Source organism: Scomber japonicus, chromosome 9 (assembly GCF_027409825.1).
Source record: "Scomber japonicus isolate fScoJap1 chromosome 9, fScoJap1.pri, whole genome shotgun sequence".
Lineage (NCBI taxonomy): Eukaryota > Metazoa > Chordata > Actinopteri > Scombriformes > Scombridae > Scomber > Scomber japonicus.
In genome coordinates this window covers 25,055,114-25,076,359 of record NC_070586.1, presented here as the reverse complement: position 1 = coordinate 25,076,359, position 21,246 = coordinate 25,055,114, and the positions used below count along the sequence as shown (strand labels likewise).

The 21,246-nt window shown below is 40.5% G+C and overlaps 3 protein-coding genes across 6 annotated transcripts in view; 2 read left to right on the top strand and 1 right to left on the bottom strand.

Moving 5' to 3' along the window:
* Positions 1 to 533: 533 nt before the first annotated feature.
* LOC128364941 (uncharacterized) lies at positions 534 to 2,073 on the bottom strand. Its single transcript, XM_053325557.1, has 3 exons — positions 1,837 to 2,073; positions 1,460 to 1,666; positions 534 to 1,367 (listed from the first exon to the last, which is right to left on the bottom strand). The coding sequence occupies exons 1-3, from the start codon at positions 2,071 to 2,073 to the stop codon at positions 534 to 536; spliced, it is 1,278 nt and encodes a 425-aa protein (XP_053181532.1).
* Positions 2,074 to 3,117: 1,044 nt separating this feature from the next.
* wdr54 (WD repeat domain 54) lies at positions 3,118 to 6,852 on the top strand. 2 transcript variants are annotated; one of them, XM_053325646.1, is made up of 9 exons: positions 3,118 to 3,342; positions 4,185 to 4,247; positions 4,414 to 4,480; positions 4,864 to 4,920; positions 5,012 to 5,139; positions 5,468 to 5,568; positions 5,873 to 6,035; positions 6,210 to 6,284; positions 6,420 to 6,852. In XM_053325646.1, exons 1-9 carry the CDS (start codon positions 3,118 to 3,120, stop codon positions 6,549 to 6,551), a joined length of 1,011 nt encoding a protein of 336 aa, XP_053181621.1. In that variant the 3' UTR covers positions 6,552 to 6,852. The 2 variants fall into 2 exon arrangements, with proteins under 2 accessions (XP_053181621.1, XP_053181620.1); XM_053325645.1 differs by having other exon boundaries at positions 4,831 to 4,920.
* Positions 6,853 to 18,477: 11,625 nt separating this feature from the next.
* Positions 18,478 to 21,246, top strand: part of rhobtb4 (Rho related BTB domain containing 4) — a 43,451-nt gene continuing 40,682 nt past the window's right edge. The window contains exons 1-2 of one of the 3 annotated variants that reach the window (XM_053324581.1): positions 18,478 to 18,739; positions 19,484 to 19,624. The gene's annotated coding sequence lies outside the window, so the exon portion shown is untranslated. The other 2 variants (XM_053324582.1, XM_053324580.1) reach the window with 2 other exon arrangements.

Sequence of the window (21,246 nt, the reverse complement as noted above, 5' to 3'; positions counted from 1 at the left end):
CAGGCTATATACAAATGAATACACATACTCAGTACGACTAATTCATATTATTAATTGCTGATTTATGATTGAGTAGGCCTAATTGATTTGAACAGTTTCTATTTAGAGAGTGATAAAACCATGTTTAAATCTCACAGTAAGGGTTGACGTCTATGACATGGATGGAAAAACCTTAAGAGTCCCTAGTCTTAAGATATATATATTTCTCTGCTTCTAAGTATATAAGAAACACTTCTATCTCTACCTTTGTCATATTTTGCTTCTTGTATTTTCTATAGATAGACATGAAGACAGAAAACCAGTGACAGTGTATTGTTCCACAGTTTATCAGCTTTTAAATGCATGGAGTGTAAAATGTCACAATCAAAGTCACAGTCCAAACATGTATCATCATTTTTTATAACATAGCCTTCAGCGAACACAATATATGTAGATGTGGCCTCACTGTGTACCTGAAGCATATTTTTTCATCAACATTTTGCTCATTCTGCTCTGCTGATACAGCTACCATGAAATGTTTTATAACAATAGTTCTAGGACTGAAACAATGGGGTGACCTGCGGTGGTGGACCCGTGGTAAACTGATCCACAGAGAACAGCGGCAAAGAGCCATCACTCCGTATCGGCCTCAGCTTGGTAGACGGGGCCCGAGGTTTAAATTTGAGTGGGTTAATTTCAGCAGCCCGAGGATCCAGGAGAGAGACACCCTTGGCCAAATCCATGGTGTCCAGCCTAAGCCCAGAGGACATCATCATTTCTCTTCTATGTCTAGAGGGAAATGACTTCCTCAGCAAGCCATCGGCCTCATTTCTGCTCTTTGCTGGCTGACCCTCATAGCCAGTTAATGGCTTTGACGAGGTTACTGTCCACTTAGTTTGCTGCTTGTCATATCTTGGTTCTAGTTTCGATAGTCCATGTGGTTTCTTGGAGTTGAGTTTTGTGTTGTTGTTATCTAAGATCTCATACTGAGGAATGATGCAGTGACGAGGCAGACAGGAATGATCAAGCTTTGGTATGAATTGACAGTCCTTATACCGATGTAAAGATCCAGTTGTTTGGTTATAAGTGGACTGTGATCTCCTTCCACCCTCTTCCTCCGTGTCCTTTTTTTCTGATGGACTGGACAGGGATGGCAGAAATTTGCTTGCAACAAGCCTGGGAAGTAAATGATCTTGCTGTTTTTTCTTTTGATTTATTTGTGGTGGGGAGCGAGGGCTAAGCACTCTGTATCTCCTGTCATTAACAGGCTTGCTGGGGATTATTTCCTTCTCAGATTGGTTTGGAGAGCTGTTTGTTTGGGCCATAATATTACATTGTGGTTCGGTTGTTGGCTCTTTTTGTCCTGGGGCCTCGCCAATTTCAGTCTCCTGTTAAAAATTGATATAGAGATAAAGATATACTGAAGATATCAGTAATTGAAATGTGTAGAAGACACTTGTAGCAGAGATATCAAAAATACCTGTCGTGAGGTGGGTTTAGATGAAGGGGTAGGATGTACAACAGGAAAACATCCTTGAGCCCAGACATCTGGAGTTGCTGGCATAGGCTCTGAGTCTTCTGTTTTAGATGCTTCCTGAGCTCCCTCTCCTTCATCTCGGCACAGAAATTGCTGCTCCAGAATCTGTATGAGGTAACTTTTGGCCCAGGATGTGGAGAAAGGGGCTAGCTTGAAGGCACAGACAGGCAACATCATAAATATTGCACATGTGTGGTAGAAACAAATGAAAATAGAGCATGATATTTATTTTGTTGTTCTCTCCACTAATGTAAATCAGTATGATGCTATCTACATTGAGGTGAAATAAAAATCTAAATATTATTTGCCACCAGTTTTACCTGTCTTTTAGTGTACGCATCGAAGCAGCCTTCCATGACCTGACTCAACAGTTCCTCCATGATCTCCCCCACTGTATCCTCTGCATCCTCCTGGATCAACATGTCCGTCCATTGGACCTGAGTCAAGCGACCAGGGATAATGTCTTCCACTTCCAGGTCCTGGGTTCGAGGTGTGATCGCTTGGACAGACGACCTTCTACCTTTGTCAGCTTGGGACTTGGCTGCAGAGCGGGGCATCTTGGCTAATAGGCTGGGGTCAAATATGAAACACAAACAAAAGAAAAATGGAAGACAGAATTAAAAAATATGTTAATGGTGCTGTAGAGTTTCATCTATTTACTTGGGGAAAAAAAGACTTTCAAAAGGACTTATATTAGTCCCTGGTGTTATGTAGTGGTATGAAAATGTCATTCATTAAATATTAGCACACTCTGGTGGCTGTGTTCAAACATGACAATGTTTTTAATCATGACAAGACTTTAGTTTGGACACAACATTCTTTGTCTGATGGTAATTATTCACAGTATTTAAACAGATAAGATAAAGATTTGGATCAACATAATGAGTAATCTCATCGTGTAGTTATTGGGCAGCACGGAATGCAAGTGTAAACAAGGGACAACGGTTGGGACCAAAACTCAAAACTTCATAACCAAATAATCTAGTGCAATTAAGTCATAGCGTTTGCAAAACCAGGAAACATAATTTGTTAACTCTAATAGTAGTGATAGAAATAGTTTAGGAATAATCCCTGGTGTTAGTTAACGTTATTAACACAAGTCTAGCTATAGAAAACATACATTACCTTACAATCGCTTCTTTGCATCCTCTGCTTCGTGTGTCCTACGGTTGCTTAGCAACCGAGCACGCAAGAACGACGTAGTACGTAAGGGTGGCGTTGTCTCTATGGCTGCGGAGGACGCCGAGGTAATCCTGTTGCTAACGATAGATAGAGAAGTTCTTTGTTAAGTGAAGTGTATTCGTAGGGATCGATCACAACAGTGCTAATGGAGGCAGAACCAACTGCTATGTAATCGAAGCAAATATATGTGCCCTTTGTCACAGACCGTAACTTTGTCCTCTCTTTATTTAGCTACGTAGTCGCAGTTTGCTTCTTGCTAACTAGCTTGCAGCTAGCATTAAGTACTGTCATTTCATACAGCAGAGCAGTGTGTGTTTTAATGACATTGCTAATTTAACTTAACCAGACTCTCTTACGTGACATCAGATCGCACACTGCCATTCTAACAAAGTGCACTGTTGTTCAGAGAAGGCTGCTCCATGTATCACAAAGAAAAGAGCATCCAGATCAAAAACAGCGCTTCTGCGCTCTACAACAACCTCGGCGTGTTGCGCATTGCCCCGCGACGCCTCACTTACTTCACGGTGGTCCATGCCAATGTGGTCAACATGGTCAGCGCGTCTTGGGACGGCCTTAACTACTCCCACCGTCAGCTGCAGTCCAAGGAGCCAAATGTCGCCACGAGCACATCGCTCATCATGCAGGTCAGGCCACAGTCCTGCATTGTGTTTTAATGTCCAGAGTGATGGTTTAGGATATAATTGTCGTCCTTTAAGAACTACCAAGGGGTCTCAATCAAGACCAAAAACAAACTTATGTCATACACTTAAACTTTTCCTGTGCTGGCTCTGAATTCCAACGAAATTGATTAGAAATAAAACAACTCATCTATGAGATTAAAGTGTGTTTATAGTAGATAACAATTGTAACATAGTCTCCCAGTTTTAGGGGAGAGAAGGTAATTTAACAAGTTAAAGATCCCCTTCCCCTTAAAAATGGGGATAAAATACATAACTTTATATGTTTATTTTCCACAAATGTGTTTAATGGTCTAGTTAAAATCCATAAAATAACACCTTCTCCTTCTCCCTCATTAGAAGCTATACATGTGCACATATTTTTCAATTCAAAAGTTTAACTGTTGGCCACAATTTCCACATAAATCATTCTTCACAGTGAAGTGCAAACATTCAACTGAAGGAACAAGAAAAACATATATTTCAGTGGTGGGCGACTGTAAAGTGAACCTAAACTCAACACAATATTTACTATGTGTTTGCAGATGTCTGTCATCCATAGATGTGTCCACAGACAAACACTCTTGAAATACATAGTCATAATTATTTTCTTTCCATATGCTGGGCTACACAGCTAAAACAATTATAAAAAAATAAATAAAATCCATAACCGTCTCAGATACAGATAAGCAAGTTTATTAGAATATGTGTGAACTACATTTTTCACTTGGTTTTGTTTCCTCTGACATACTGCATATGCATTTGGTTGCATCATAGGAATAAAGTAATTGTATATTTTCTTGTAATAGGCTGCGTTTTGTGGTCTGCCCTCTCGTGATCTGCTGGTGGTGACCTCTCAGAAAGGCATCCAGGTGAGTTGTCTCTGCTGTCTAAGGCACAGCTAATTGTGCTACTTGTATCCACTACTGTGGTTATGTATTAATGTGGTGCAAAGGTCTAGCATGTTGTTGAGTAATTTATTTTGAATGTTAACATAAAAAGCTGAACATGCCTCTAACTTGAATCTATTTTTTCAAGATGTATGAATCTGATGGCTCCATCATGGTGTACTGGCATGCACTGGATACTCCGGAAACACCTACAGGTAAGATTAATCTATAAACTATAGATTTGTGACATATGTTTCAAATGAAATGATTAGATGAATTGTTCCTTGATGCAATACATCAAGATATTAGTCTGTGTGATACAATACAATAAATGATGTCATGATGTGTCAGTGCAGTTGATCTATTATTATAACAGAAACATAATTAAAAGCATCAGTGGCAGGACCTGATCATTAAAATAAAATAAAATACTTCCCTATTTGTATTTATCACATCTATGAATTATTTCCCCCTCTTTTTATTCACAATATAGTTCTCTCATAAATATTGCATGCTTTTTATTTGTGTGTGTGTGTGTGTATTCATCCAGACTTTTATACCAAAGGTAATGCACTCACTGAACTTACTTATATTGCAGCTCAAGCCGTGTTTGCTCGAGGGATATCAGCAGTGTGGGAGAATTATATATGTGTGGGTAAGTACTGAGTGAAATACAGTCTGGTTAGGTGATCAGAGGATTTAGAAATTCATAGCAAAATTCTACTTGTCTCTTTCTCTCACTCTAGGTGTGTCATCTGGTGCAATTCTAGTATTTGATGTTCCCAGTAAAGGCAGTAATATCACCCTGTCTGAGGTCCTGGAGGAGCACAAAGACTCTATCACTGACATGGCCTCAGAATGTTCTGGCAGCCAGGTATGACACGTGTGTGTGTGTGTGTGTGTGTGTGTGTGTGTGTGTGTGTGTGTGTGTGTGTGTGTGTGTGTGTGTGTGTGTGTGTGTGTGTGTATGTCTGTGTGTGTATATTTGTGCAATTTGTGCATTGTTTGACTTTTGTCTGACTGTCTGAATCTTTGTTGATATTGGATAGCTTTAACTTTTTCTATGATTTACTTTTTTCTTAATAACATACTTCTATAATTTACTTAAATAAATGACTACTTTATAAAGCGCTTCAAGGAATTACAATTGTTCTATGAATGACATAATTGTTTCCGCTCTGTTGCTGTCTCCCTTCCCTCAGGAGTGCATAGCTGATCTGGTCAGTGCAGATGATAGTGGCAGCCTGTGTGTGTGGAAGTCAGGGGAAGATTTTCAGCTGCTTAACAAGATCCCTGGCTTTGAGTAAGATGTTAATACCTATTCATTTTATAATAGTTTAGTATTTTTTTTTGTTCTAGATTGTATAACACAGATATGAAAACGCAGTACAATGAATATACATTTCTTTCTTACTCTTATTTTCCTCTGTATTTCTCTCCCTTTTTCATACATCTTTGTACTTTTCTTTTCTTAACTTATGTTCTTTGTATGTTTTTTGTTTCCTCTTCATTTCCCCTCCTCGCTCTAATTTAATGTCCATTTTACTCTCTCGCCATTTCTTTATTTCCTTATTGCAATAATCCTCTATTTTCTTTACTCCTCTCAGTATGAGCTGCTCATCTGTCAAGCTGTGGAAAGGTACGGTGGTGGCAGGTTACGGAACAGGTCAGATCCGTCTTTATGAGGCAGTGACGGGAATTCTGCATGCTGAGGTTAACGCCCACGCCCGCTGGATCTACTCGCTGGACATTGCACCTTTCTCTGGACTGGTGAGTAACATAAACCATACGGCAGTTTATATTGTTGGAGCTTATATTGCCGTTGTCGGTGATCTCGTAGCATGTCCAAGTAGCTCTCAATGATTATTAATCATTACTGATTGTTTAAGGCATTTCTCATATCAGTGTGTACATTTTTTGTGACCCTCTGCTTGTATCTTTTAGCTACTGTCGGCTGCTGAGGACTCTATAGTCAGGGTGTGGCACCTGACTGTAACCCCAGAGACCAACAATGTGGAGGTAACTGGTCCATAATCAAGACACATTTTTTGTTGGTATCCCCCAGGTTCAACATAATGTACTGTATGTCACATAATTCTTCTCTTTCTCTCAGTGAGGCTTTGACTGAGTTTTGTTTTTCTCACTTTCTCATAGGTTGCCCATTTGCACAATGAGTGTGTGACAGACACACAAATCTGTGGCGCCAAGTTCTGTGACGGTGATGGTTATGCCTTTGCAGTGACAGGCTATGACCTGGGTGAGATTATCCGCTACACCCAGTCGTAGGTCATTACTTTCATTAAGGCTGACTGTCTGAATATAAAGTTGATATTATTGGGGTGTTTCTGAAAAGATCATGTGATGCAGTGAGTCAAGAGTGGTCAGGTTAGGTTCAGGCTGAGATTATTTAATGATAAAATGTATTTTACATCATCCCTTATGGGAAGAGCATTTCCTTCCGTGGCATTTCTGTCTCTATACAAGGGTTAGAGGCAGGTTAGCATAAAACATAACAATGTGAAAGTAATGTGTTAAATTGTTTTATAAGTATTTGAAGTACAGATGTTTATATGTATGTGAATGTAGCTTTAAAAAGTAATAAAATATTCTATTATTCTTTCTGGCATGGCATTTGTTTGTAACAGAAAATACCAGGTAACCTTTTTGCACTTCATAGATGCACCAATAGATGGAGCCATGAGCTAATTATTTTTGAGTGGGGAAATAAATGTAGTACGAACACAATTCACTAGAGGGTAGGGTGGAGTTGCCTAAAAGGTTATGAATTGCAGATGAACTATTCCAGAAGGTCCACATTGTGATTGAATAATGTGTTCAGGCCACTGCACACAGGCCAGCTAGTAAACACGGGCATATTGCAGACGGAGGTGGTAGACATTTTCCTTTTTTCATATTCACTAGTTTCTTAGATGACCTCCTATGCATCATCTCCTTCTCCTCCTTATTGTCCTGTCACATGTGACAGACTTGAATCTATACTTATATATTGACATATTGATTTTTGTAACCATAATTTTCTTTTACAGTCCAAGGCATTTATATTTTAGGCAAGTTTGCTTTTATCCCAAGTGTGTCTGATGTCTATCATATTGATTACCATTGCTTTGTGGTTACACTTCATTTTTATAGTTAACAGGCATTTCCACTTGGTAAACACAGTATTTCAGGCTAGTAATAAAAAAACAAGGTCCTTCTAAAGAGGGCTTTATTCAAAACAAGTGGAACCTACTCACTACTGTTAAGTCAGCACAAGATTAAACATTGCAAAGTACAGCAGATATGTTGTTTTCTAGGATCTGTTGAGACAAGCAAGCTGTTAATGCATTTACTGAAATCAAATCTTGCCAATGCAACACTAAATATAGAAAATGTGGTCTTGTTTATCACAGGTCACATGAGTTTTTCTTAGTTTACGTTAGGCAACCAGGTGTCATGTAATCCCCCCACCTTATCTTGACAAGATAAGAAGAACCAGGTCAGTGAGGGACTGTGTGCTGTTTGTCAGTTTAGGGCTAAGCAGTTCCTGTCTTCTCTCGTTTGCAGTCAACACTGGTCACATAACATCACCTGACAAGACTGTTTTGAACGCACACACATTATGTAACTTAACTTTGCTAGGTATCATCTGACTGTCATGTTAATGCAGAGGGCTGGGTCAAATGTACATCATAAACAAGCTACATTGGCACAACTACACACATACACACACACAAACACACACACACTGCCCTTATGAAATCAATAATTTTCAGTATGTCATGTTGTGTCATGCTTCCCAACTCTGGGGTGGGGTAGGTAACTGCACTGGCTTGGAGAGGGACAGTGGAGGACTAAGCTGTCAATATCAGGTCCCCAATGACACGGACACTGAGATTACATAAGTAACTGGAACAGTACAGAGGGAGGGAAAGGTTGGTCAAAAGTGATACGTGAAATAAGCAAAGGGTTGAATGGACAGACAATGTTTGAAGCTGAGCCAAAGAGCTTTTTAAATGGGGGGTTGAGAGTAGAAAATGGGAATAGAACATAACTTTTCTAAGAAAAACATGTGGACAAACAGCAGTCATTTAGTCCTTATTAACCCAGTCAATAGTATTGTGCGATGCTCGAGTCCCATATACAGCCCCGGGGCCACTCATGCTGTGTAGAGCTGCAATACTTGTCAATAGTCAGCTCTTAGGTGTTACACAGCTGAGCACACAATGTAGCGAAATCAGAACCCAACATGAACTGCTTTCAGATATTAATATTAATCTATGTGTACTGTGTGTATGTAACAATGGTATCCTACTTATATTCCCACTTACAAGTCTTTTATTAAAAAGAGTGACCAACAAATATTGATTCTTCAAGACCTTGAATAAAAAGTCCCTCAATGTTCTGACGTGTCACTTTTATCACATTTCAGAGAACAAAACTGACTTGAATAATTCCCTCATGATGGCAGCACTGTCATTTCATTCCACTGTTGAATCATTAAGACTTTTGTCAAAGTTTTCTGTATGTGGATGAGTATCAAAGAGTGAAAATCTTTTAGGCTGTATGTTTGTGTGTTTTCTTCATTATTTCTGGTGGAGAAAGAGCAATTTATCTTATGCCCATTCAACCTTGTGGCAGCTGCCTGGGCCTGTGTCGCTAAGCCTGCTGGGATAGAGCCTCACCAGGGGGGATGAAAAGCCTAAAGCCCCTCCAGCCTGCTGCCACAGACAGGCCAGCTCTGTGACGAAACAAGCAGGAAACCAGCTCCCGCAGACATGCTGTATAAATAGATATTCCATTTTAAACACACTGAAGTGGGAAAAGGGGGGGGGGGGGGGGGGGGGGGGGCACATAACTGACAAATCTGAAAAACTGCCACTGCTGACTGACAGATGTGCAGATAGGCAAATAAGACAGAGAAACAGAGGTGGAAGCAAGAACTAGGTCAAATAACATTTGCAGATAGCATTTATTATGCAACCATATATTAGTTTTGGATGGTGAGCAGGGTAGTGGGCTGACCCGCTAAATAGCATAATGGGAGTTAAGCTTGCATGTAAATGTTTGCTGCTCATAAGACAGAGACATGCATCACTAATAACCACACTTTATTTGTTAAATGAATAAATAAGGTTATACTTTTTGAACACTGAAATCTTTCTGTAGTACTGAAAAGCTTACACTCTGTTGTAAGAGCACTGACTGCTGATACTGAATCACACTATTGAACGCTGGTTTATTTTGGTACTGTAAAAGAAACCGGGTTTTCTATTCTTCAAATGATGAAAGTATTCTTTGGTATTGGTAATGAAACTTGCTTGTTGCAGTGGTATTGGTATTGAACATTTTCAAATGATACATGGGCTGATGAATGTATCAGTCCTCATCTGCTGGAACGATCATTACTCTCGCACCTACCTACGATTGTTGAAAAATTCAAAAGTTTTAAGGCTTTGTGATGAACTACTGCAACTGAAACAAGATTTGTTGCAGCCATTTTGTAATATCTGGGCTAGTTACGGATGATACCATGAGTGCCAGAAAGGTACCTTTCAAAGTGACTTCAGTTATTTAACGTGGCTGACATTGTGTTACACAGCATGCAACACGATACTCAGAAATATTATATCACCCAGGCATGACAGCTGGTAGAACAGGTTTAGCAGAGGGCACAAAGGGTGTGTAAATATCTGTGATTCCATCATAGTGATTATGATATTTGGAATGTGGAGTAGCTGATGTGGCATTCATTCAGGTGGATGGCAAGGTAGTGGGATTTTACTGCTATCAAGTAGTTTATAATAATAGCCTTTATTTATAGAGCACTTTTCAAAAGCAAGTTTATAGTTATTCACAGACATAAAAAAACAGAAAGTGTAATTACAAGTTAGTATAAATTCTATGCAAACAAGAAATAGAAAACAATGAAAACAATGAACAAAAACCAAACCTACAAGCCAAACCAATCCACCCACCTCTGCAGCTACAGCCTCTGTGCATCATGGAAAGCCACACCCACATGAGTCTTGCCAGGACAGTACACCCTTCTGCCTATGTGGGCCTCTTTCTCTGATTTTGGGGAAATTTCTCAACTTACAGTACTAACTGACTCACTGTATCCCAAAGTCATTGATTAATTTGACATACTACCATATTGAGGGCTCTTTCTGCACCCCTGTCAACCAATGCAAAAACCTAGCTGATAGCAGAGGTTGAGGGTGACTACTTACTGATCAAATGCTCACCAGTTAGATTGTACATTCATCTCAACCCCTGCAGGACCACAGGCCACCAGCCTTTGTGCTTCATATAAAGCAGGAGGCTAGAGTTGTTTGAAGGAGCAACACATGTATAGGCTTCAGCTCCTGGACCCACACCTCGGATAATGATTTTAGCCATGTACCTGGCATGTGGTGGGTCACAATACAACGAGGTGGTCAGGAGCAGAAGAATGGGAGAATGCTGTACTTACACTGTGCAGCTGCAAACCATGGAAAAAGCAGCACAGGCAGATGCAGTAGCATGGTATTGCTGTCCTGAATGCTAGCTGTGGCATGCTTTAGGGCAGCGTGGCATGCTTTAGGGCAGCATTGCATCAAAGAGGGGGGAACGACCCCATCCTTGACCACAGGAGTAATTGTTTTATGTTACAATTTAATATGTTGAAAAAAGGAAAGTAAATCATTTATACTGTAGATTATAGAAAATGTTTTATCCATTACACAATAGCGCTTAGTGGGTCTGCACTGACCTCTGCACGTGCACACACACACTTGTATATTCCCAGTAAAGTCATTTAGAAGGCATGGGTAGGCAATAAGACTTAAGTGCATTAGATTAGAGTAAAATAAACATGATCAGACCCTGCCATCTGCACTGGGATGGCATTGTTGCCTAGCACTGGGCAATGTTTGGATTGTCTGACGTTGATGTGCTGACGTTGGAGTGTGTGTTAATGTGTGTGTGTGTGTGTGTTTTCATGCCTACTTGTGTACATGGCCATATGTGCAGATGGCACCATTCAAATGAAGATGGATTTATTTTCCAGACAATGTTCCAAATAAAGGCAGTCTTTGAATTGTCAGATTTCAATCAGTGTGTTTATGTGTTTATGTGTGTGTGTGTGTGTGTGTGTGTGAGTGCTTGTGCATACCTTTCATGTGTTTATATGGTTTGTGTTTAGTTCAAGTTTATAGTTCTGATCAATAATTATAACACCATGATCAGAAATCTTTAATTTATTAGGGGTATCTTGTTTCAGCATGTCACACCCTTTTCTAGTAAAGGATATTTCATCTTTAAATATTGAAATATTGAATTACGACACAAATCTAAAATGGCATTCTTTAAATTATATTATTTACTGTTCCCAGGAGAATGGAGCAGAACATAATAAATGCCTCCTAAAGATGGTTAAGCTCAAATTCTGGCTTCATGAAATGATACAAAATTTGATAGCTTTTAATTCACAGACTCTTTTTTTCTCAAAAATAAGCACCGCTCTCATTAGTGTGTGGGTGACTGAGTTATTGAGTCTCTGAATGGAGACATGGCAATAATAACAGCAATATCCTGGCAACCCTTATCATTGTGCTCTATCAGTGAGGCTGCTAATAGTGTTAACATGAAAGAGATCAATGGGTGACCTCAGGACATAACCTGAAATCAAAAAACATAAACATCTCCATAAAAAATGTTTAAATGTGTGTTCTTTGTCCTTTGTATGTGCAGAGAGAGAGAGAGAGAGAGAGAGAGAGAGAGAGTCTGAGTGGACCAACTTGGCATTCACCTTCACACACACACACCACTCCTAATTGGCAGCTATGGAGAAAGCCCAGGCAAACTAACACTGCAGGGACGTCACACAGAGGATATCTGGTGCACCAGTGGAAAACAGATATGAACGAAATAGTCATTTAAATCACTTCGGTGTCAAGAGACACTATTAGTGCAGCAAGGAAGAAACCAAGTGTGTGCATTTAACATTTTTAAAAATGTCTGTGCTATGAAAAATTTGAAGTCTACTGTTATTTTTATTGTAGGTAAAGAAAAAAAATATGAACTGGTTGATTTTACCCTAACAGCCCCACCACAGAGAGGCCAGTTTCATATCGCACCTGCTGTGTGTCAACAGAGGCTCTTCAGTTCAACTCTGGAGTATGTGTGTGTGTGTGTGTGTGTGTGTGTGTGTGTGTGTGTGTGTGTGTGTGTGTGTGTGTATGTGTGTGTGTGTGTGTGTGTGTGTGTGTGTGTGTGTGTGTGTGTGTGTGTGCCAGTGGTGGTGGGGGGTAGTTGGGTCAGGAGTTCATTAATCAAGGCAGGGTTTGTTTCAGCGTATTCTGCAAAGCTCTGTGAATGTACAAGGACATTGGTGAAACAAAGTTTATCTTCTTAAAAAATCCCTACAGAGACAGTGTAACTATTTTCTCATCATGGTCAGGGAAGCCATAGCTCAAGTCCATACTTTACTCCGTCATTGTTTGTGTAACCTTTTATTGCCATGGGTATGGTAACTCAGCATGCTTACTCAAACAGTGACACATTCACATGGTGTGGTCTTTTACACTGGACTAGTAGGCATTAACCTATTAACTTATTAACTTATTAACTTATTAAACTATTAACTTTTGCTCTGTTATACATTTCTATTGGTATCAATATTTTTTACCTTATTGAATCCAAAAATAAATAAATATGTAACACAGATAACATAGGTCAATAGGTGAAACACAAAGATTTGACCTGAGCTGGATTGGTGCCCAACTGACCCACATTACCTAACACATTCCCCAGCTGTTATGTCACTCACTATTAATGCTTGTGCAAATATCGTGCCCAGTGCACGCACTCACGTAGTCATGACCATGCATGGATGATGACCGATAAAAGTGGTGTCTTAGTGGTTTAAACTTTAACTGACTGGCACTGATTTAATGATTGTCTGATCTGGGGTTTTTTTGTCTCTGTGAAATCTCTGGACATGAGCTTAGTCCTTCTATAACTGAGACATAAAGGACTCCTTTGAAAAGTGTGAGTCATAGTATCACATATCAGTTGTCACAAATGATGTATGAGAGAGCAAGGCTAAAAAAGAGTGAGTCTCTCTATAGACTGTTGTATTAAACTTTTTTACTTTGCTTCATCTGTCTATTACAGCAAATAATCCAAGTTTTATTAGATTAACTAGATCACCCAGAGAGGAAAAGATGAACATGTTACCAGAAATAGATTTTATCATGATGGCAATTCTTGGAAGGAACAGGAGAAAGACTGAGGAAAAGGAAGAAGAATATCACGGGTTTAATATTAACCAGCCAAATATTAAACTCTGGGAGCAGGGACCTGTGCCACATACACTCTCAGGTGAAGAAACGCCAGGCAAAGGATGTATCTGCAGAGTAACTACTGCCTTTTTAGTTTTGTTTGGTTAACTTAGTACCTGTCCCCCCCACCCATCTGGCTTCCTGCCTGCCCACCAGGACACAGTAAATGATATGTGATTAAACACAAAGTGGTAAATGGAGCAGAAGTACAAACATTGCAATCTGCTCATTTGTCCTGAGAAAGCTGTCGGATCTCCGTGAAAAATGCAGTGACCCACACACCCCTCCATTAAGTCCAGTCACTCCCATACCACATGCCTGTGTGGACAGAGGGAGTGAAAAAAAAGAGAGAAGTCTTGCCATGAGAGAAAATCGGAGGTGGAGAGAGACGTGACAGTCGCCATGTACTTGGAAGACTTTAAGGAGCTCCTGCTTTGGTTACTGACTCACCAGTGAGGAAAACAGAGAGACACACGTAAACATGTGCACAGTACTTAAAGGGAACTTGTAGAACCTGTAAATACACACAGGATCAGTTCATGGGTGTATTCCTGTATCTTTCATTAGACTGATGAAAATGACAATGGCACAGACTTTAACAGCTCATGAATATTATCTCCCCTGAATAGAATTTCCAACCTCCAGTTCCCTACTGAGCATCTCAAGTCATGTAAACAAGAGGCAGAGAAACACACGAACAAAAAAAAGAAAAACACAACCAAAGGATGTCAGGGCAGAGGTAGCTGTGCTCATTCCTGTTTCCATGGCAACCCAAATGTGCTGTCGGTGCAGTGACGCCAGTCCGGAGCATTGCGCTGCGGCCGCACCGACATGAGCCACACGTGTCAATGCCCAGCTGACAGCATTGAACATACGCCAGTGTCTATTCCTAGCATCTCAGTAACGCCCGACAGGGACTCAGGCAGCCTGGTGTGTGGGCCAAGAGTCCATGCGCCCAAAACTGGGTGGGTCCAAGAGTGGATGGCACTACTTGATGAAGGAGGATGGATGCATGGAGAGCAAGAGGCATGACCTCATGGTACGGGTTATGTCATCCTGTCTCTGATGTCTGTCCAGACTGACAAAGTGACACCTGGTCCCACAGTCATCACAAAGATTTATACAAATCCCTGCCTGTTTTAGACCCAAACAGGAAACAAATAGGAAAGTTAACCAATGGAATAGTGATGGAGTCTTCAAGGTTTAAGCTCAGCTTTACCTGCCTGCAGCTTCAGTTCTTCTGACTCCTGGTTCAGCATGATCCTGAGGTGTCAAATCGTTGCACTTTGTCTTTGTCTCTGACTCACAGCCATCACTACTTAATGTAAATTTGGTGATAATTCCTGTTTAGATCTGAGATGTTTTATTGAAGGACATTAAAAGATGGTGTATTCTGTCTTGTACATTGTTTCTTATGTAATCAAAATCAGATTTGAAGTCAATTAAGAAGTAAATAAACTTTTCTTACATCCATGACTACATTAAATAAATATATATTTATTGCAATTATTTTTCAACAAAAGAAATACATGTCCAAAAACAAAACCCTAAACCTGAAACTTACACTGTGGCTCATTTCAATTTGAAAATTCACTACATAATCATTTTAGTAACCATTATTTTACTAAGAATGGCTGCACATGATGCCAATTCAACTACCCGTGACACTGGCCAGAGAGTGGTACAGTTGGCAAGAGGGCTGGAAACACCAAGTCAGTGCCTCCTTTGTGAGCGATTGTTCAAGCCCAATTGGTACTTCTGTAACACTGCTTTGTCTGAGAGATCAGCGGGAAGAATAGCAGAGGCTCTGAGGCGAAGAGAGGCCCATTGTGGTCAGTCTGCAGCCAAAGTTAAATGTTATTGTGGTCATTCGATGGCTGGTGTCAAAGGCCATTGTGCCTCCTGACTTGCCATCGTTGAGGTACAGACTTGCTGAGTGAAATCGATCTAAACGGGGCAAAGGTCACCTTTTTGTGAGTGTGTGTATGTGTGTGTGTGCGTGAGTGCGTGCGTGCATTAGTGCGTGTGTGTGTTGAGGGTGCAGTGTACATGCAGTGCATGCGTGCGTGTGTGTGTGTTGAGGGTGCAGTGTATATGCAGACTGTGTTTGTTTGTAGAAATTCAGCCGACGCAGGCCTTTTACACCGATGGGATCAGCAGTTTGCCCCCTCAGGAGAGAGCGTGACAGAGAGAGGGGTGAACCATGTGGACACCCCCATTATGCCCCTATTGTGCCCATGTGGCTGCATCAATAGTGCTATAACAGAGGCCACTGGCAATGGAAAAGTGCTGTACAAGACACTTTGAGATAAAGGTTTGGTACACCTGTGTGCACCATGAAGTAGAGAGGGAGCAAAAAGCTGACTACACACACGTATACATAGTCATATGACCTGCAGTGTATCACATGTCAGCAGAACTTAGGAAACATTCTATGTCCAACAGAAATGAGGCATATTTATTTTTAGCATTCATAGTTCATCCCAATGGTATACATGCCATGACTACAACATGATGTGCCACCACCCATCTACCTGGTGTGTGTGTATGTGTGTTGAGTCCCAGGCCTGCTGGCTATGGCCTGGGGATGGTTACCTAGGACTTATATGCACACTGAGATAGGAGCAAGCCTAGGCAGGTCACTCTGTTCCCTTCACAAGACAATAGCTGTTCCAGGTGATTGGCTGAGCAGGAGTCTTGGAGAAACTTTAAGAGACAGGGGGGCCTCTTTGAGTTCTTTTTCTTCATAAATGCTATTGGAGGCTAGGTCTGAGGTACTTGCATGACAGTGCACACAAGCAAGTTTACAATCAAGGGTGAAGTAGCGAGTGCTGGGCGTTTGTGGCACTATCATTTTGCCATTCTATCCCGTGTCTTATGATCTTATGATGTCTTATAATAATAATAATAATAAGACTAATATTAATAATAATGCATTTTATTTAAAGGCACCTTTCAAAGCACTCAAGGACACCTTACAAGGCACATATAACACAACAACAGTACATCAAACAATGTAAATCAGGTAACATTTAGTGCAAAGATAAAGAATAAATATGAATGTGACTACAAAGTGCATTAGTACAATACATAAACAAGATTGTGATTTCATAGTCAGTGTGAGACTGAGTATGCCACTCTGAATAGGTGCGTTTTCAGGCGGGATTTAAAGGTGGAGACAGAGTCAGAAGTGCAAATGTCTGGTGGGAGAGAGTTCCATAGGCGGGGGGCAGATCGGCTGAAGGCTCTTGACCCCATGGTGGTTAAGTTGGCAGATGGGGCAAAGAGTTGGATGGCAGAGGAAGATCAGAGAGTGCGGGAAGGTGTGTAGATGTGAATAAGTTCAGAGAGATACAATGGTGCCAGGTTGAAGGATCTTGAAAGTGAGGAGTAGAATCTTATAGTCAATGCAGGATTTGATAGGGAGCCAATGAAGTTGCTGCAGGGCAAGAGTGATGTGTTCAATAGAGGGAGTTCTGGTGATGATATGAGCGGCTGCTTCTGGACCAGTTGGAGTTTACGAAGAGAGAACAAAGTCCAGATGGGATGTAATCATGATATGATATTATGATTCATGATACAGAGTTCAGTCCAAGCCCCTTAAGATGTAGTGAAGATTAGTGTGGAATAGGGCAGTTATATAGGGCAGTTATATAGAACCTGGATTATGAGAGGAAAGTTGGATTTGCTGGAGATGAGAAGTAATAGTACAGTAATGGTACAGCTCTGTATGTTCTGATTACTGTTGTCATGAAGGTAGTGAGTAAATTGTTCCAGTGGAGATGCTATAGTTTTACTGGTAATCTACTCAATGCCAAGAGTTGATGAAGAATGTAGTTTAAATGTAGTTGTAGCTTGAATCTATTGGACTTAACACAAGAGGCTAGGCAACTAAACTGTCTGAGTAACACAGAAAGCATGCACCTGGCATGTGATGTTGATAGTAATTAACAGTTTTGACTTAGACCTACACTGCAGGATCAGTATTAAACAATGGCTGTGGCAACAACAAGGGTGGAAACTCACTGTGTACACAACAAAGTATTGCTAGACTTGCATATCCCAAGTTTAAAAATGAGCTGGGTGTGTAGTTGTAAGGATACAAACAAAGGTGAATTGTGTAATGTCATGCAACCCTGCCCAGGCAGGCAGGTCCAGCAGGTGGACAGTCAGCAGTGTTGGAAGGACTTGCGTTCATGTGGCAACCACATGATTTGCTGATGTGCTCTCAAGCAATTCAAGCAAATTACTGTCCTTGTGAATCATTTGAGACTTGGTTTTTGATTAATTGATTAATCATTTGGTCCACAGAATATCAGAAAAGTTAAAGCTAAAAGCTAAAACAGACTTCAAGGAAACATCTAAAAATGTCTTGTTTGTCTGAACAGTCCCAAACCCCAAAAGTCTAATTTACTATCATAGAAGGTTTAGAAAATGAGCAAATATTCACATTAGAGGAAGTGGAGGCAATACATTGTGGGCATTCTTGTCTAAAAATGAAGGATTAATCAGTTATCAAAATTGTTGCAGATTTATTTCCTGGGACAATTCATCATTTTGTCTGCCTGGTATATTTGTTGCATGTAGCTGAATTTATATGATACACTGTACATCTAAATATTCTCTAGATATACTGTAGTGTACTGCTGCTACGTTATCTGGGAAAAAAATCTAATACATTAACTACTGAATTTCTCTAGAATCTAAAATGATAATCCAAAACCTATTACATATTCCCTATTTACCTTATGAGACACACAAATATCATATGAGAAAACCATTTTTATCAGTCCCTGTGGGAATAATATGATACATCATGCGGCACACTGTCTGTCCAGTCTGGAGGCTGGCACACTTGCTACTTTATGAATGGATGGGTGTGGCACTGGTGACTCGCAATGAGGCTGTCGTCACTGCGCTCGTTGATGTGCGCTGGCGTTCTGTAGCTGAAGGCTGGCCTGGAGTGAAACATAACTGGGCTCTGTCATCGCTTGGGAGTGACAACGGGAAAGGGAAAAGGGAAGAGAGTAGTGTGTGTGTGCGTGTGTGTGTGACAGAGAGAGAGAGAGAAAGAGAGAGGGAGAGAGAGATAGAGAGACATCACCGTCAGCCCACTCCCCAGCGAAGACTAAACTTCTGGCGAGAAATTTGGTGAGAAAAAGGACTGTGGGATAAAAAAAAAAAAAACAAGGGTGCGGTGAAACAAAAGGCAAACGGACTTGCAGTTTATGCTATTATTTTAAATATGGTAGGTAGCTGAACAAATCAAATAAATGGAAATCCGTACAGATGAGATTAGGTAAGGTCAGACAAATTCGATGAAGATGAAATGATGAAATGAATGCGAGCTGATAACATTTCGTTGAAAAATCCCCCGTGCATCTGTGATGCAAAAGTCTGTATATTGACTGAGAAATAAGACTCATCCGGACATCACGAGCAGCACCGCTGTGTAAAAAGAAAGACAAAAGAAAGTCGAAGGCAAGGGTCCCCTCCTCCGCGTGCTCCCTCCTTGTAGGTGTGACAGAAACAACAAAGGGACGTGGAAAAACTCGCATCAGGACCACAGGCGGACAACAGCCCATGCAGGAGGCAGATCCCAAGCACAATAGCGGGGCCTGCAAACAAGAGCATGTCTGCAGGTTTTGCAATATGCAGCAGTCTTCATGTAATTACATTCCTCCTGGCGTCTCTCGGCTACAGTCGGGAGTATTTTTCTTCTGTCACTTCTGGCAGATCTTCACCAAACACGCGCATTTAGAAGCGAAGCCGATAATTTGAGGACGCTCAAGTCCTGGCTGAGACGGTGCAAGTGTTAAAACATGTGAGTTATGATTAGATGTTGTCATCCAGCGGAATGCTCTGGAGTGAACGCGTGTGTTTTGTGACTTGCAGTTTTAATGGGCAGAAGGGAGAGACGAGCGCAGCCCGGGAGAAACTGAAGGCAAAAAGAGCAGCGCAGAGGTGCGAACTGAACGTGGACGTCAAAAGGGAAAGAGACCTGAACCGATTCCAGTGGTGAATGTCTTGAAAAAGGTAGGAGTCACTGGAGATAATCATACATTGCTACTCTTTGTTTGAACTTATTATTTAGATAGATACGCTGCAAAAGATCAGCAGAGCACATGTGGACAGATAGAGGTTGCATAACGGTTCAGTGAGTTTGGGTTACTCGTAATTTTGCTGTTATCGGTAAACCTAAGGCTGCGGGGTTTCAAACTTCTGTTGTTTTTTGGAGTTTTGTGTGTGTGTATGTGTGTGTGTGTTTGGGTGGGTTAATTAAACTTAGACGTCTAGACATCTTAGAGGGGTTGCTGCGTTGGACTGTCATCATCTCTGTAGTCATCTTGTTTATTTTTAATGCATAGACCAGCAGGGTAAAAATGGAACTTCATAAAAAACTAGGTGGGTGTGTCTCTTCAAAGATCACCCCCAAAGCCTGTTAAAAATACTGTGCTTAGAATAATAATTTGTGTCTTTTTTTCTACTAAATAGGGTTAAATTACATCTAGGCTACTCATTCTCCCTCATTAAAAAAAAATCAAGAATATTCACATTTATTTCATTACAGAAGTTTAACTACTGGACATAACTTACTCCTATTTCACTGTGAAGTACATTTACTCTGGAAGCTTTATTTTTCCACATCACACTTGTGTAAGTTGAATATCGGACCGGAATATTGGCTTTCAAATCATGTTCCTATAACAACCCTTCTAGTACCAAACTCACATATATCAATCTGCACAGCAAAACATAAACATTCAACTGTAAGAAACAAAAGAAAAACATAGCTATTTGAATGGAGGGGGGGGGGCATTAAGGCAACCCAAGAGAAAGTCTGCATATTGATCAAAGTCAAGTGTTTTCTGCCCTAAAGGATCACTTGTTTTTGTCAGCTTTTACTGTTATTATGTTTCAAAGTCTTGAAAGCTGAGTTCAAACTGGCATACTCAACAAAGGATATTCAAGAGATAGCATACAATTCAGAAAAATGCAATATTCATCACTCTATGGTTTAAAGTCTCTGCAGTAAATATTATAGTGGTAGTGGTTCCTTTAAAACAATGATGCATATGGGGAGAAAAATCTTGAATTTGCAGCGATTTCAATATTAGCTTACCATTAAGTATTTCACACTAATATAAAGGGTGTATTATAAAAATGTAATAATATTATATATACTTAGAGGCCTGTTTCAGACTACTTGAATTGACTTGTTTTTGGTCATAAAGCAACGAGTCAGTAAGTCAATGTTTGTTTGGCAAAAGTCTAGTTTGCTTAGCTGGGTTAAAATACAAATCTGATATCTCCACCACCTGCAGCCTGGATAAGTGAGTACAGCTTGAAGGCATAGCTAAGGGATGGGGTCATTCAGTGTCTACAGACCCAAGCAGTGGCCACTGTAGTATCTGTATGTCTAAAGCACACAAAGGCCAAAGTGTAGAAGAAAGCTTGGTATTTCTGACGTCATTCAAGACTCTTTTCTGATTTCTTTGTCCCTCCATTTTATTTTTCCTACACTGTGAGCACAGAACAGATGGTGTGTGTGTGTGTGTGTGTGTGTGTGTGTGTGTGTGTGTGTGTGTGTGTGTGGTGGTAGGTGGCGGGGGGTGGGGGGTGTGGGGGCTGAAAGAGTTGACATCAGTTCCTCCACT